Source organism: Cyprinodon tularosa, unplaced genomic scaffold, assembly GCF_016077235.1.
Source record: "Cyprinodon tularosa strain WSP-4 unplaced genomic scaffold, ASM1607723v1 ctg687, whole genome shotgun sequence".
NCBI lineage: Eukaryota > Metazoa > Chordata > Actinopteri > Cyprinodontiformes > Cyprinodontidae > Cyprinodon > Cyprinodon tularosa.
The window spans coordinates 182,270-198,976 of record NW_024039437.1 but is presented as its reverse complement, the minus strand read 5'-3'; the positions used below and the strand labels follow the sequence as shown (position 1 = coordinate 198,976).

At 41.0% G+C, this 16,707-nt stretch overlaps 1 protein-coding gene across 2 annotated transcripts; it reads left to right on the top strand.

The window, feature by feature from the left end:
• The first annotated feature begins 1,889 nt into the window (after nt 1–1,889).
• Nucleotides 1,890–15,993, top strand: mapk6 (mitogen-activated protein kinase 6). Of its 2 annotated transcripts, none has more exons than XM_038267841.1 (8): nt 1,890–2,091; nt 7,316–8,177; nt 8,264–8,581; nt 12,347–12,491; nt 12,844–13,008; nt 13,137–13,332; nt 13,424–13,541; nt 13,639–15,993. In XM_038267841.1, exons 2-8 carry the CDS (start codon nt 7,941–7,943, stop codon nt 14,695–14,697), a joined length of 2,238 nt encoding a protein of 745 aa, XP_038123769.1. In that variant the 5' UTR covers nt 1,890–2,091; nt 7,316–7,940; the 3' UTR covers nt 14,698–15,993. The 2 variants fall into 2 exon arrangements, with proteins under 2 accessions (XP_038123769.1, XP_038123768.1); XM_038267840.1 differs by lacking the exon at nt 1,890–2,091 and adding an exon at nt 5,998–6,144.
• The last annotated feature ends 714 nt before the right edge of the window (nt 15,994–16,707 follow it).

Sequence of the window (16,707 nt, the reverse complement as noted above, 5' to 3'; positions counted from 1 at the left end):
TTAGAGTGGTTGGAGTTGAATACAAGGCAGTTAGAAAAGCTTAAGACTTGAGACTGAAGCAGAGGTTAACCAACAAGCAGAGTGACGACCCTGAACAGACAGCCAGAGCTAGAACGGCAAGGATTTAAAATACACCTATTCATTAGAAAACCCAAGGATTGGTGGAAAGACTTCAAAATAGTTGACTCATTGTCCATGGATGCTCTCGTTTGAATCTGACTCTAGATTTGCAAAGTTAAAGATAAATGCATGCCACTCTTATGACAACTAGATTGAGACCGGGTCTGAGGATAGCTTTTTCATTATCTCAGCCTACCAGGAAAACCTAAACACTGTTTCTGTGAACAGTAGAAGGTTTCTACTTTAGTCCTGTTAAGAAAGCTCCTGATTTCAGAGCCACAGATAAAAGATAAATGCATGCAACTCTTTTAGATTTCAATTTTTAAAAAAACATGCCACGTTAAACAATATGCCCTATAATGTTGATACTAAAAAAATGAATATCTTCTTCAAGCTCCTACAAAGATAACCCTCTACCTGTTTGTCCCCTGACCACCATGGGAAAACTGTACCAACAGCTCTCTGTAGGGGACTCTTTCGCAAAACTCTGAAATACCTGAGCAGCATGCTATTTAACATGAGCAGGGTGTGTATAGCATTGCCCCTGTATATTTCCTGAGGTTTTTCACTAGGGTGCAAGAACTGCTGTAAATGCTTGATGTTTCTGCCCCTTGGCTTCTGGTCCAGTGGGACCTAATCATTACACAGCCAGAGAAAAGCAGACAAAGCATCAGCGTTTGCTGATTTAAAAGGCAAGACTGTTTAAGGTTGTGTTGCACAAGGATCTCTGTCTTAGTTTTAATCAATTCATCAAAGGTATCTAACATGACAAATTCCAGTTTCTGCTTGATACCTTGCAGATCATTCATTTTATTTGGAACAACAACAGTAACAGGAAAAGGCAAAACAATCAACAGAAGCATATCAACTTGCCCACATGTCCTTGTCTATCCGTGCAAATATTTTGATAACATACAACATGTCCAGACCCTGCAGCTGTCTGGTTTAAATATCAAACAGATGGGGAAAATGCACACGTCCTCATAGATCAAACATGCCAATCAGCCATATGACCAGCTTATCATGACTGAGGAGTGCTGCCAGCAGACCCACTAATGAGTTTGATGCAGACTGAGTTTCTTGAATAAGGGGTAGAAAAGCAGGCAAATTCTTCATCCTGGCATTTGGAACTTCACAGCTTCTTGACCCTCCTGCTGATATTGATAGCCTTGGGGAATAAAGCAAGCTGTAAAACAGCAAGACTCCCCTTCAAATGGACAAACACTTCAAAATGGTTGTGAAATCGTCTTCACACTGTTCTTTGAAAAAAGGACACAAAGAATTCAGAGTTGTAAAACCCATTCAGTTACTTGTCTTGTGTTTTGTTTAGAAAAAAAGGGTTAATTTCTGAATCCAAAGCTCTTATTCTCGCTAAAGAAATAATATTTATCCTGAGGAAGAAGAAAAAACCCACATCTAAATGTAATTATTTGATTTAAGCAGCTCAATCAAAGGGATGAATATATAAATTTGGAGCAACAATCTCCAGAATTTCATGACTACAAAATATATTTCTCTTGTATGGAGCATTTTTAGAAATGAGTATACATTGTTTTTTTATTTTTCCCAAATAGAAAATAAAAAAAAATTCCAGTATGGGCTCAGAGTAGGAATAGGTAGTGTTAATGAACTTTTATAGATCTGAAAAAGTAACAGGCCAAACCAAACACAGAGGAGTCTCCTCCCCTCTCTCGCCTGGCCTATATTAACTTCCCATGGAGCTCCACCCTACAACTAAAGCCACATGGAATGGAATAAGGCACTGCCAAGGCACTGGGAATAAATGCACATACCCACACAAATTTAGCTACCTGGACTACAGAGAAACTTTTTCCTCCTGTTTTGTGTTTTTTGATTCTCTTTTATTTTTTGGATGGATGCCTTTTTAATGCACAAATAATCTCTTACTTTTGGATTTATTGCATCTTTTCATCATGTTTTTCCAGTTATTTCATGAGAATTCCAACATGGGTAAGTTAGAGACAAAGCATGACATTTGTTGTTTTTATGGGTTTTTTTGTTGTTGTTTTTTGCATGTTCTCAAAAACTCAAACAGAAAAGCTTAAAGACAGAGCAATATATTTATCATAAACAAGGGTCAGTAATAATAACCTTACATACACTCAGGTGCTTTGGGGGATTTGAATTTAAGTTTCCTCTTGAGCATCACATGAACACATAATAATATCTGCTGTACAAAGAAACAAACTGGCAGGACCCTGACTGCGTTTGTTTAGGGTTCACAGATTATAACACAGAAATAACTGAGAGGTAAAAATAGAGAGCTCTTAATCAGACACTGCTAGGACTTGATGTCAACTGTTTGTCTCATGATGTAACAGGAGAGGCTGGCAATACAGACTAGAAGGTGTCAGCATGGGGACACATTGTTAGTACTTAGAGGAGAGGATTTCTTTTAGATCGCAAAATGATTCAAAGCAAGGAGTGTTGACTTAAATGGAGTTTGTGTTTCTAAGTATTTTGTAACATTGCTTCATTGATACTGCAACACAAACAGGGCAAAGAGCAGTGACAGGGACACTGATCTAATTCTAACACTATTTATCAATGAAACCAGAGAGTCCTGTGGAAATTGGTCAAACACAATGGAGCCGGTTCACAATGAAAGCTTAAATTAAACCTTTTTAAATTGGTTTCTGCTTTTTCCTGACATGGAATTGGTTGTGTGCATCTGAGCCTACCAGTGGCGGCCGGCCCATAGGGGGCGCTGGGGCACCGCCCTCCCTGATAAGAAGAGAGAAACGTAAAATATATTTTTAGAAATTAACTCATAAATGTCAGTTTTACTCTCTAGACTGTGTACCTATAAGCAAAACAAATTATATAAACTACATTTCCCTATCTACTGTCATTAATTTGTGGATTTCCACAGACAGACTCCTACCGTCTCTGTTCTGGGGGCGCTGATCAGACTGACCCACATTTGCAGAGAATCTGTCAATCATGTACTATTGCTAGGTGAATTTAATGGCCAATCAGCGTCTCGGAACTTTATGGTATTGGGGCGCTGAAAATACTGCGCTTTAACAGGCTTCTGAACCCAAGCGCAGGTGCAGACAGTTAGAGGGAAGATGGCGAATGTAACGAGCCGAGATGCAGCTTCCACCAAATTCGGTGAGATCCTTATTTATCTACCCGTTTGCCAGAAGAATATCCCTGTTGTAGGATATGAACATTTCATGTCATGGTTATTGTGACTGTGACGAATCCACCTCGTCGCTTAAAACAACCTCTCTAACTTTGCGCACCACACACACATTCCTGTTATACCGTGTTTGTGAGGACCAATACACTCGCGCTGAGACCAGTAGCTCCATGAACTTAAAACACACAAGCTGTTCCTGGTTACCTGCTGGCATATTGAGGGTGCACACTTAATATTTCAGTGGGGTTAGCCGTGTGTGTGTGTGTGTGTGTGTGGGTGTGTGTGTGTGTGTGTGTGTGTGTGGGTGTGTGTGTGTGTGTGTGTGTGTGTGTGTGTGTGTGTGTGTGTGTGTGTGTGTGTGTGTGTGTGTGTGTGTGTGAGTGTGTGTGTGTGGGGGGGGGGGGGGGTGTACGTGTTTATGCTATGGGGACTTGTCATCTTCAGTCTGGCTGCGTCTTTGCTGGGTTCAAACCCCGTTTGGTGTAATTGAATAAGTCAATGAATCTGTGTAAAAGAATTAAGTTGTAAAAATTATTTGTTTTGTTTTACATCAATTGTTTGTGGAGGTAATATATGGACAAAACTGATTAATGAGAAGAAATCAGAAATAAGAGAGCCTGATGTGAGGGGCTTAAACTATTTAATGAGGGCTGTGGGAAGAAAAGCGGCAATTTTTGTTTTCTGTTTCTTTGTTACATTGCTGGTAACTGGAGGGAGGCTGAGGCCCAGAGTATCTTGTATGTTTAGTTTCTTTTGCACCCTGTTTTGAGTTTTTGAGCTCAATAAATCACCAACACCGGTAACCCGACTGAGCCTGGATTCTTGGAGGCCAAAGAACCCCGTCACAGTGACCCAAATCATCACTGTTACTGTTATTATATAGTAAATTAAATCATTACTGTTAAATTGTATGTATTTTCCAATTGTTTATTTGAATTCTTATTCCGGATTAGTTGGAGACATACACTAGGCTATATCAGCCCTACCAAAAATATTTTTCACCAGCCGCCACTGGAGCCTACGCTGAAAAAAATAATGCAACTACTTTTGGCATTTACCTATGATTAAGTAAATGCTTACTTTAACACGGTTGTTTATGTCCTATCCTGCTTACATGAAACAATTGTGTTAAATTAACTAAATATGGTTAAGTAAATGCCAAAAACAGTTGCATTATTTTTGCACGGTGATGCAGGCAATGACATTTTTGGGGTTCAGATGCAGCATTCATTTGTTTCTTGAAAATAGAATAAGCTGCATAAGCTGTACAATAAGCTGCGTTTAATATTAAAAATAAATTGCTGCATTTCTTGTACCTCCTTCATAAACATGCATCAAATAATTCTTAAAATATCAGGCGTTAATATTTCAAGCTCATGCATCTATCATGTAAAGAATAGTGGGAAATGAATCACTTAAGATGCGTGTCTGTTTTTTTTTTTTTTGTTTTTTTTTTTGAACTGGTCCTGTCGCACCATGCTCAGTCCGCATGCAGCTTCTCCATCGCAGAGCCCACCCCGGCCTGTGAGGAGCCTCCGCATTCAGGGGCACATGGACTCTCACATGGTCTGCCTGCGGATGCTGATGTAGACCGCTGCAGCTGTGATGCTGCATGCCTTCCTACACGCCCACCTGTCCGCTCATACAGTGAGAGTCGAGACCAGACGGCTGGAATATGCTCTTAAATGCAGATTAAGAATATAATGTAATCAAAAGGCAGCTCCCGGATTTCACCTACTTTTATGGGCTATCTTTTCCCCTTCATTCTGTGCAGGATATAATGCGAGATCCAGGGGGATCACCCTGCTCATCTCCTTGCAAGGCTTCCTTTGCAAGCTAAAATGAAGTGCAAGGCGTTTTTCTCATCCGCAGGACTAATATTTTTAAATTTTTCTAAAAGTAAAAAAAACTGTATCAAACGCAAATGCAAACAGAGAGTCGGATGGGATGAAGCAAATCTAAAAACACTGAGTTAAACATCGGAGGGGAAAAAAAACTAAAACAAAACAGCTGTGATCGCATGCATGATACAGTCCAGTCACTGCACTGGATACCCTGTAGGTCTGTATTTGTGTTTTTCTTATTTTTCAGTAACAAGCTGTATATATTTAGTAGATTCAGAAGGGGAAAATGTAGTTGAGCATCTTCACATTTGAATAACAGTTTTAAAACATTACAGCATTAATGTTACTTCTGCGTTACCTGATAAAAGTTATAAATGTGTGTCAAATCGGTGTTCATTGAACTGGGTTTAAAACGCACAGGTATCTATTGTTTTGAATGACTTTTGCTGCTTTCACGTACGACTTGAAGATCAACCGATAGGTCCGTAGAGCCCACGCAACATCCCGTTGCAAGTGTAACTTTTCGATGTCCTATCCTAAAAACATATTCTTAAGTTGCTATTGTTTTAAGTAGGTGTTTAGTCAGTAGAAAATTACAATTAGGGATTTAAATAAGAATGTAAATGGTGTCTACAGGAACATATGTAGGTAGAGTTTGATTAAATAATATATTTACTTTAAATGATTCCCTACAATGTAGCATTATGTGATTAAGTATAAATTACAAAATATTTGCATTTGTTAATTTCAATTTGGATTAAATGAGTAACATTTAACGAAAATGTCGAAATATTTGATTCGGCCTTCCTTAAATTTAATCTCTAAACCTCCCTCGCCATAATAGGAGTATTTCCGACAACCCCTGAATGTAGCTCCGTTACGTCACGCCTGCATTTCATAGGCAGCCCAAATGGCGAATGCACCAGATCCGCAGACCTCCGGGAGCGAAGCGCACGCAAACCTCGTTCTTGTTTGGTTTTTACAATAACCCAGTAAATGCAACGAATGAAGCCTGTAAGTAGAGTATCTTATCTTCATACTCTTCACGTATATTTACACTCTGAGTCGTTTCAATACAGGATTTGTATCGTTTAAAGCCGTTTTACCGAGCTCGGCTTTGTGTTTGTCGGCGCTGTGAGAGCCTGGACCACGTAGTCAAAACCTTCCGCCAACAACGGCTCCTTTGTTCGCGCTTTTACAACGTTTCTTTCCTAAACGGGCCTCGATTACTTAACACGAACGGCTTATTAAAAGGAAAAAAACCTCATATCTACAGATATAGACGCATTTATCTTTATTCTGGATACGGGTTTGTGATAAATTTACACCGAGCGAATGTGGTAGCTTTCTTGTCGTTTTTTCCACCGCCCGGTAACTAACCCACTGAGGCCTAATATGGGATTTAATAACAGCGTAGGAGCCGTCATTTTTAAATGCGTTATTATTATTAACAGTCTATCAATTTTATATTTTAGGCCTTGTTTTTATTTCCTGAAATGCAATGATGGCCCGAACCGGATTGGCAAGCGCTCTTTGCCGGGTAGAGGAGGGGCTAGAGTCCCTTACGACAGCGGGGATGGAAATTGTGGCTCTCCTCCAAGATCCACATCATATGGCCCTGCTGACCCAATGGAACCGGTTCTTTTTTACTTAACCCAACGAGTAAGCCCTTTAAAACAGGCCAAGGCAGGGTTGAAGTACTATATGCCGAGTAATACGTTAAGAAGTACTAATACAACTATTAATGGACAGAAATGCAAACAAATTGGAGGAAAAAATGGCAAATTCAAATCCTTATCTATAAATCTTACTAACAATAGGGTTTGAAATTAGAATAATTCTGCAAAAGGTTCACTTGATATGCAAAGTTTAAAAGGTAACAAACTTAAGCTGTATTATTACAATACCAAATTAATAACACAATAAGATCTTGTATTCCAAATCATATTTCATATCATATTTTTACTTTAATTACCATTTTTATATTGTATTCTCACTGTGTTTTTAATCCAATGGTAAGGTCCTGTTGTTTTTTTTCCTGGTAAAAGCTTTCAGATAGACCTGTTCTTAAAAAAAACAATTCTTTGCCTGGCTTTGAAAGTTAAAATTATGTATTAAATTCAGCTCATACATTTTGTAAGGTTCTGTAATTTATTTTTCTCCTGTTTTTGTTCTTCTCTTCCAGGTTATATCCAAGTAAGATGGAGGATAGTTTTGATTGTGACTGTGGCGAACTTGAGCCACCTGATCACTGAGTGAAAATTTATTTTTGAAGACTCAAAAAAAAAAGGCCAGAAACATTTCATTTTATATATCAGGAGACTTGACCAGAAAAACAGATACCAAGAAAAGAAAAAATATTTGTGCATTTCTTATGAAGCTGCTCAGGACCAGTCGTACACTGAATGTATCTGCACTGTGAGGATGCCACTACATGGTTTTATCTTTTAGTATAATCCGTGTTATCTTTCTTTTTTTCCTTTTCCGATTGGCCTCAAAGTCCATTCCATCGTAGTCTATAAATTATAGAGCATATCTGCTCAAGATATCCTCTCACCTAAAGGATTGAATAAGGAATTTCTTTATATATTTTTTTCTCCAATAATAAACATGGAAAGAAAATATGATTGTATACTAGAGTCCCATATCTGAGAGTGACGGCTAGCCAGGGGGGACTTGGTAGTCGACTGTACAGGGGTTAGTTAGTCCAGACTCTGAAGCAAAGGGGGTTATTTGATAGCTCCTTCGGTGTTAAAGTGGGGTTAAAAGCAGGCCAGAAATTTGGCAAAAGAAGCTTATAACCAGTAATCATGGCGGAGAAATTTGAGTCACTGATGAACATCCATGGCTTCGATCTGGGCTCTCGCTACATGGACTTGAAACCTCTGGGCTATGGAGGGAACGGCCTAGTGTTCTCAGCGGTTGATACCGACTGTGACAAGCGCGTGGCGGTGAAGAAAATAATCTTGACCGACCCCCAGAGTGTGAAACACGCCCTGCGGGAAATCAAGATCATCAGACGACTTGATCATGACAACATTGTGAAGGTACAGTTTGTTGTCAGACGGATCATCTGGTGCAGTATCTGAAGTTAAGCTAATGCTAACCTTTTTTTTTTTTTTGCTTCCAACAGGTGTTTGAGACGCTGGGTCCCTGCGGTCGCAGACTAACAGAGGATGTGGCGTCGCTTACAGAGGTCAACTCGGTCTACATTGTGCAGGAGTACATGGAGACTGACCTCTGTCAGCTTCTGGAGAGGGGCCCCATGTCTGAGGGCCATGCCCGGCTCTTCATGTACCAGCTCCTAAGGGGCCTTAAGTACATCCACTCGGCCAATGTGCTTCACCGTGACCTCAAGCCTGCGAACCTGTTTGTCAACACAGAGGACCTGGTTCTGAAGATTGGAGACTTTGGGTTGGCCCGCATCATGGACCCTCACTACTCTCACAAGGTAGGACGTTGATCTCTTGTAATTGAGTACAATGTAAAATGCTTCTTTTTTTTTTTTTTTTTTTCTTCTTCTTCTTTTAAGCTGTATTTGGGTTTGTTTCAGTGCTGCTCTGTATTACTTACCTTTTTGCTGTAAATTGGGGTGGCGATGCACCAATGAATATTTTAGTTTGTATTTTTAGCTACTAATATGGTGTTCCCCCGGGTGACGCAGTTTTATAGCAGGAAGTAAAGAAGGCAGGATGTGGTTCCTTGAGATTACGTCTTGGCTTCCTTTCCCAGCTAAAAAGAGGCTGGAAATGCTAAACTCGAAAGAATGGCTCTTGTTTGGTTCCATTATCTGTGTGTGTTCATAATTGGGTTTTAAATAGTTTTACACTCAAGCAGGCAAGATGTGCATATATGGGAAAGGTTTTTATGCAAATAATTGAGGAATTAAGTTTCAGATGTGTGGTAAAACCTGGCATCATCAGCCTGCTGTTAAGGTACATGTTTTATAGCTCAATGTAAAAAGAAAAAAACAAAAACCCCAGCATTTTGTTCTAGCTGTAGGTATTCTTCTCTTAGTGTAAAGACTAAGATTCAACCAGTTGATTGCAGCCAGATGAGCTGAATCTTAATCAGACCAATGAGGAAATTCCTGCTTGCTGCCATATGGTTGTGTGAGGTGGAAAGAAAATGTAGGTTAGCGAGTCTCTCTCTGGTTGCATGGGGACCTCGTTCGAGCTCAGATTCAGTCAGATGCTTACACGTGTCTCAGATTAGTCATTGGCGTCTAGAGTGAGCTCACGTGGAGTGATCCTTTTGCCTGGTATGGCTTCATCTTCAGCCAGGACTGTACCACATCAGACAAGACTCTTGACACAGACTTGTTTGGATTCTTTTATCACACTTTTAAGCAAAAAACCTATGCTATACTTGTGTAGACCTTCTTCAGCTGTGACATGTCTGGCTATGAGTCATAATTGTTGGTGGAGACTTTATGTCACTCTGCAAAAGGAAGAGCAAGATGCAAGCTCACAGTTGATGGTTCGGATATTTCACTCAGCTTTGTAGCTAAGTGCAGCTTAGGGTTTGCAATGGGGCGTCTTCTCTCTGCATACGCACATCTCCTAATTAGAAACATGCAAGTACTGTAAAGCTGCCTCTTGGGCCTTTTATATTTTACCTAAGTCTTAGTTTTTATTTTGATGCAGACATGATGGTTTGAACCTCCTTTCCGAACAATGTGGTATTATCATGATACGGGAGCTAAAGTTGATTAAATACCATTGATAAACATTTTCCTTCTAGTTTGTTTCCAAACTACGCACTTTACCTTAACAAAAGGAACTCTGATGGAGTGATTGTGCCGGCATTAGAATGTTGTTTAGGATCCCTTGGGGCAAATATGCTTTCACAACCACCATCCACGTCATGGCAACAGACACTGGGTGCATATTTAAATGTTTCTGAAAACAGAAGCAGTCTTCCGTTCTTTTTTTTGTTGGTTTTCTAGTGAACTTCAGTTCCTGGTTTACCTTTAGTAGTTAGATAACAGTTGTTGGGTTTCTCTACCTTACCTCCAGTAATCCCTCTCTTCTTTGTGAGCTTTAAGGTTGGCCCATGTATTGGGCGAGAGCTCAAGAATGACAAAAATCTGTGTGCACTCACCCAGTTTCTCCAACCCATACCCTCCTCTCTTTCCCCAGCCAGCTCTTTGTCTTGTTTTAAGAGTAGGGGAACAGGGGGGGGGGGGGGGGGGGGGGGGGGGGCTGCCTGGGGCTTTATTTCAAATTTCCAGTTGTGGCATGCCCTTGAACAGACAGACTTCAGAAAGACCTCTGGTTCTGCTTAGCAAAGCTTTATTTGTTCTTTTAATACTTCAAACTACTGAATTATGCTTCTAAAAAGTTCATCACTGTCAGTTCTTTGTGCCATTAGCTCATTTTCTTGCATTTAACAGATTTGACATTTTGCCTGTGTGAGCAGTGACTTGTTTCTAATAAGGGTCACAAAGATAGCTCTCCTGAGAAATAATTTCATACTTAAAGTTTTTTGGGGTTTTCCTTTCAAATTAGCTCTGCCAAGGTCAGTAATTTGAGAAGCTATATAAATGACTTCAGTTTTCAACGCTTGTATAAGGAGAGTTTACAGAGGTCCTTTTTGTTACACAGGCTTCCTGAAACTCCAAACCACGAGCACAGCACTCATACGCGTCTGACCCAGTTTCTCAGTCAGCAACAGGCTTGTCTGGCAGAGAGAAATATGCAATAGAAGCTGACACATACTGAGTTTCTGTTCATAAAAGCTTTTTTCCAATACAAAGTAGTTTAATGTGCTGTGGGATTGTCTGTTATGCAGGTTTATATGTCAAGTGAATCATGGGATTGAAGTGAGGTTAGCTCTGAGTTTTCCCCCTTAACAGTCCTATTGTTGAACAGGGAAGTGCTTCTTACCGGTCTGTTTGTGGTTGAGCTGCATTCAGTGTCAAAAATACCTTGGCTGAATTTGAGCTAAAAAAAAAACTGGTTTTATTCTTTTTACCAGCATTGTCCAGGAAATATTTAATACTTTTTTTTTTTTTACTGCCATCTGGTTAGACCTGCTTCAGGATGTTGAGACTAATTCATGTGAGCTGGTTATGAGTCATATGTCAGCCTGTTCTGATCTTGATCAAGTGGTTGAGTTATTCACCAACTGTTGCCAGAGGCACCTGAAGGGTTGATGCTTTCATAAACCTGTCTGTTTCTGACAATGGCCACTATATTAAAGCAGCAAATGTTTACCTCATGAACTTCATGTCTCCAATCATTGAGCAAACTTTGATCAGCTGCTCTTAGTTTCAGAGTCCATTCTGTACAGAGAATTATACTTACACAACCATAAATGCTAACCTAGTTTGCATCCCTCTCTGCTAAACTGGTTAACTACCACAGTCACGGTCTTATAAGTCAGCTTCCCCACTAGTTTCTCAGAAAGACAGCTAGCCGGCTCTAATTAGGGGTCAGTAATTAGGTGCAACCTGTCTGTGCTCCATGCAGCTAATTCGGTCCGACCTATTTCACAAGCCGCTGTTCGACAAACGGATTAGCCGGTTACCTGGAGGAAGGAGATATGTCTCCATGCTGCACTTTGTGCCATTTTTAGATCCATAAAACAAGAGCTTGCAGAGCGTCGGTACGCTTCAGGATAACATGACATCAAATATCTGCAGCTAAATTAGGCAAGAAAGAGGAGCCTTGCTTGGTGGGATCGGACCAATTTGGTCCCACCATGACCTACAGCTGCAGGTGGGGGAAGGGAGGGTGTCATTTTACCACATCCCATCCCCCAAAGTATATTCAACCATACTCACTCACTAGAGCTTCCCTTTGTGTTCAGGGGCCAGTGAGTTGTTAAACTGTGGAAAGCTGGTTGGTGTCTGCTGGGGCGGCTCTTAGATTGCTGACATGGCTATGCATGTCAAATGTGCCTCACCTCCCTCTTTTCATTTAATTTCCCCCCTTCTGGGGTCTGTTTCCCTAACCTGGACAGAGCACCTCTGTTAAGGAGGTTGGACCAAAGGGTTGGAGATTTAAAATGCAGCACAGCCATTAATACATTTGAACTTTACCACCAGAAATCAATGAAGAAAAGGTTACATGTGTTTGAGGGCCGCAGAAGATTTAAACAGGATAATGGATGCTTTTTTTTTGTTTAAACTTTTCAAACAATTGGGAGTAAATGTGTTTGCTGACTACCCTGCTGTACTCTGAAGGTGTTCTGTCTTTTGCCATCATCACAGGGTCATCTCTCTGAAGGTCTCGTCACAAAGTGGTACAGATCTCCTCGCCTGCTGCTCTCTCCAAACAACTACACCAAAGCCATTGACTTGTGGGCTGCTGGCTGCATCTTTTCTGAGATGCTTACGGGAAAGACTCTTTTTGCAGGTAATTGACTGCTCCGATGCATGAATGTTCAAACAGTCGAGAGTCGTTTTTTAATTAGAACTTAGGAGGTAAATGTATAGCAATGGAAGGAGGCTGTGTTTATCTAGCTGGTGTTTAGATAAGGTTGGGGATGAAGGCAGAGCCTGTCTTTTATTATCTTTTCCATTTTAAATCCTGCTAGAGCTGGATCAAACTGTCTGCTAGTATGTAGGAACTGCCCTAAGCTGGGCACAAGACAAACAAAAGCTGTTCCCATGATCTTCCACTCACAGCCTGCCTAAATTCCCTTTCAGATGTTGGATGTTTTGTAACGTTTCCAGGAAACAGTCCAACGTTTGTCTGTCTGTTTCAGGAGCACACGAGCTCGAGCAGATGCAGCTGATCCTCGAGTCCATTCCCGTGCTGCATGAGGAAGACCGACAAGAACTTCACAGCGTCATTCCCGTCTTCATCCGCAGCGACATGTCGATGCCCCACACGCCGCTGGTTAAGCTGCTGCCTGGTGTCAGTCCTCAGGGTGAGCACTGCATTATGCATCCAGAAGTAGCTGCAGAGTCAACTGGAGCTCTGAGTTCAGGGTTAGGTCGCTCATGTATCACTACTCTGGTTACCTGATTGACAGCCTCATGTTTCTGTCCTCTTTAGCCCTTGATTTTCTGGAGAAGATTCTCACCTTTAACCCGATTGACCGTCTAACTGCCGAAGAGGCCCTGGCCCACCCCTATATGGCTGACTACTCCTTCCCCCTGGATGAGCCGGTCTCTCTGCACCCTTTTCACATTGAAGACGAAGTCGATGATATTCTGCTCATGGACCAGAGCCACAGCCATACGTGGGAGAGGTGTGTTGCCAAACTCCCAAGAAAAAGATTAGATCTGATAATGGTGATTTGAAATAAAAGAACCTGTTCTGATTGGTTTATGCCATTTTAGGTATCATGAGAGCCAGTTCTCAGAGGCTGATTGGCAGTTGCACAGCACCCATGATCCAGATGAAGTTCAGGTCGACCCAAGGGCCCTCTCTGATGTTACCGACGAAGAAGAGGTCCAGGTATGTAATCTAAACTTAAGCCCTTTACGGGTGAAAGAATAAAGATATATTATGTGATTTCTAAAAGAAAAATCCTGTTTTTCTTGTTTACAACCAGGTTGATCCCCGTAAATATGCTGACGGAGACAGAGAGAAGTTCCGGGATGACCCGTCCTTCGACTACTCTGCTCTGCTCCCATCGGAGCGATCTTGGCAGGAAGACCACCACGAGAACAAGTACTGTGATGTGCAGTGTAGTTACACTTGCAACTATAAGGCCGTGTCCCCCTCCTACCTTGACAACCTCATCTGGAGGGACAGCGAAGTCAACCACTACCATGAACCCAAGCTCATCATTGACCTGTCAAACTGGAAGGAGCAGCAGAGCAAGGAGAAGGCAGACCGCAAGGCTAAGAGCAAGTGTGAGAAGAACGGGCTCATGAAGGCCCAGATCGCACTGAAAGAGGCCGAGAAGATCCAGAGTCCCACAGAGAAGGACAGTGAACAGGAAAAACATCAGACGGAGAGGCAGCAGAACCAAGGCTTTGACTTTGACTCCTTCATCGCCAGCACCATTAAACTGAGCCTGCAGCCGGAGCCCTGTCAGGAGGTCACCCTGCTCAGCGAGGTGGGCCTTCTAAACGAGCGCAACTTCTCTGTCTCCCAGCTAGAGGCAACGCGCTCAACATCAATGTCAAAGACTATCAGTCAGGAGAAGGAGGAGAAGTGCCTGGTAAACCTGGCTCAGTTAGGCGGTGGGGGTCTGGGAGTTGTGGCCGGGGACTGCGTCTGGCCTGCTGAGCCTTGGGAGAGCGCTGGCGACTGTTTAATAGACGAAGCGTGCTGGGACATCCGTAAGGCGGACCACCTGCAGAAGGAGAGCTCGTACACCAGCTACCTGGACCACTTCTTCAGCCGGAAAGAAGATGTCACAGAGACGGTGACCAGCTTGGAGGTGGAGCCCTCAGTGGTGAAAGAGCTAGACGACGGCTTCCTGGACAGTAACACAGAGATTGTGCTTAATATGCAGCTGGACTCTCTGGCCTTGCCTGTGTTTGACAGCCCCGATGACTTGCCTCTAAAATCCATCCAGGCCTCCCTCTCCCCCTGCGCTGTCAAATGCTCCCCACAGATAGCCCACAAAACCTACAGCAGCATCTTCAAGCATCTTAATTAACGACATACCTGCATCTTCCCTCACAGTGCAAAATCTAGGCCGTTTTTATTTTAATACAATGTTATTGTACTTGAATCATTTCATACCTTTTTTATTATTATTATAGTTTTATTATTTTGAGGAGTTGAGGGGGTGATTGATTATATTTAAGAGTTTCATCGTCACTCTGAGCCTTGATCACCCGGCCTTCATGGGTTAACGTCTCATTGCTAAACTGGCATGTCATTGCACATGTAAGTATTGTAGATAGAAGGAAGGAGGAAGAAAAGTAGAGAAGTGAAGAAATGGAAGGAAAGAATTAAAGAGAGGAGATTTTTGAAGGAAATATTGGTGAGCAAACATCGCTGTGGGCTTTTAAAGTGCTTTCAAACACTCTTTCCTGAGGTTGGGGTATATATACTTTAGGGGGTTGGGTGGGTTGTCTGTTTTTCTTTTCCCTTTTGTTGACTTTCTAACATGTTTCCCTGAAAAAAGTTTCCTTTACAATCCTTTCATACTGTAAATCTGACACATGATGCCAGCAGCAACCATTATCGTAGGCGTTAAAATGTAAATGTGTTATCTACCTCAAGGTAACAGCAGTGAGAGAGACACTCGAAGCCACACTAGTGCTTTACACACATGACCATCCTCATACCATGAAATGAAGAGGTCGCCAAGATGAAATCTGTCTCACTTCGGCATTCAACATAGTGAGGTGTTTCAGTAATTATTTATTTTTAGCAGATGTGCGATATTTATTTTATGAAACTTGGTTATGTCAAATGTGATTCTTGACGTTTTGAAGAGCTGAACAGACTTCCATTTTCATTTCGGCACTATAAGGATGTGCAAGTGTTCCTTTTGTTTTTAACTTAGGATGCGTATTCATGTGTTTTTGTTCTAAAACAAGTTGAGGCTTTCCTCTTTTTTCCATCTATTCTCTGTATTTTTTTTTTTTTTTTACATATACAGTAGGTGCATTTTGTCATTCGTGGAAAAACACATGTATCATTTGAAGAAGCGCCTAAAAGTCTTACTTTTTTTTTAAGAATAACATTTAAGTGTTTAAAAAAGACCATGGAGGCATTGGAAAGGTACATGAAAATGAAAGCTAACGGTGGGTATAAAGTACGTCAGTTTTAATTGTATGTTTTTTTTGTTTGTCTTTTGTTAAATTTCTATGTACTTTTTCCAGGCAAGCATGATGAATTAGGTTAAGGTGTAGCATGTAGAACACTTACAGACTTGTTTTTGTAATTATTGGTTCCCCTGTTCTACAAAATATCTCAAAATAAAAATTACTGGCAAAGAAAAGTCTCATTTCTGGACAGTATGTTGTATACTAAATGCTTTCCTTTGGAACGTAGGTTTTACAAAGGTTATGTTTAAGGAAAGGTGCCTTTTCAGTCTTTAATGCAATGTTCATTGACCAGAAATCACTGCCAGAGTACTCGTAGTTTCAGTCATCTGTAGTTGAAGATCAGGGGGTCTGGGGCCACAAGTGGCTCTTGGGATTCTATAATGGCTCTTAGTTGTAGCTAAAAACGAGAAGTCAACTAATTGTTTTGAATATACCAGTTTTACAAGCTTAAGCAGTTTTAAATAACATTTGTAGTTAATCTTCACTAAAGAATCTGGGAATATGTTTTTAGATCAATATTTCTTCCCATTAGCTTGGAAACTTTTTTTTTTTAACCTAAAATATCCTTGAAAACAAAATGGATGCTTCCTCTATGAAACTTCTGTTTAACATGACAAATGTTCTATTGCTGATATTTAACAAATATAAGTTGGTTTATTTAAAGGCCATTTAATAGTTGTTGCTCTAATTATTTAGCTGGGTGCAGGGTGAAATGTTTTTTTATTTATTTAAAAGGTTGCAGACCCCTGATCTAATTCTAGTCTGACCTCAAAGTTCCCCAACTTCTAGAGATATGAAAGGACCTGATGAAAGCTGCTTCATAAAACCAAGCAGCATGACGGTTCTGAAGGAATTGGCTGGAATGAGGTCATCCTACTGGACAGATC

What these genes read in the sequence shown, in the direction of transcription:
- mapk6 (XM_038267841.1), top strand. Translation starts at nt 7,941, where the DNA reads ATGGCGGAGAAATTTGAGTCACTGATGAACATCCATGGCTTCGATCTG. An exon ending in ATCATGACAACATTGTGAAG is followed by an intron (nt 8,178 to 8,263) that starts GTACAGTTTGTT and finishes TGCTTCCAACAG; the next exon opens with GTGTTTGAGACGCTGGGTCC. An exon ending in GCCTGGTGTCAGTCCTCAGG is followed by an intron (nt 13,009 to 13,136) that starts GTGAGCACTGCA and finishes TGTCCTCTTTAG; the next exon opens with CCCTTGATTTTCTGGAGAAG.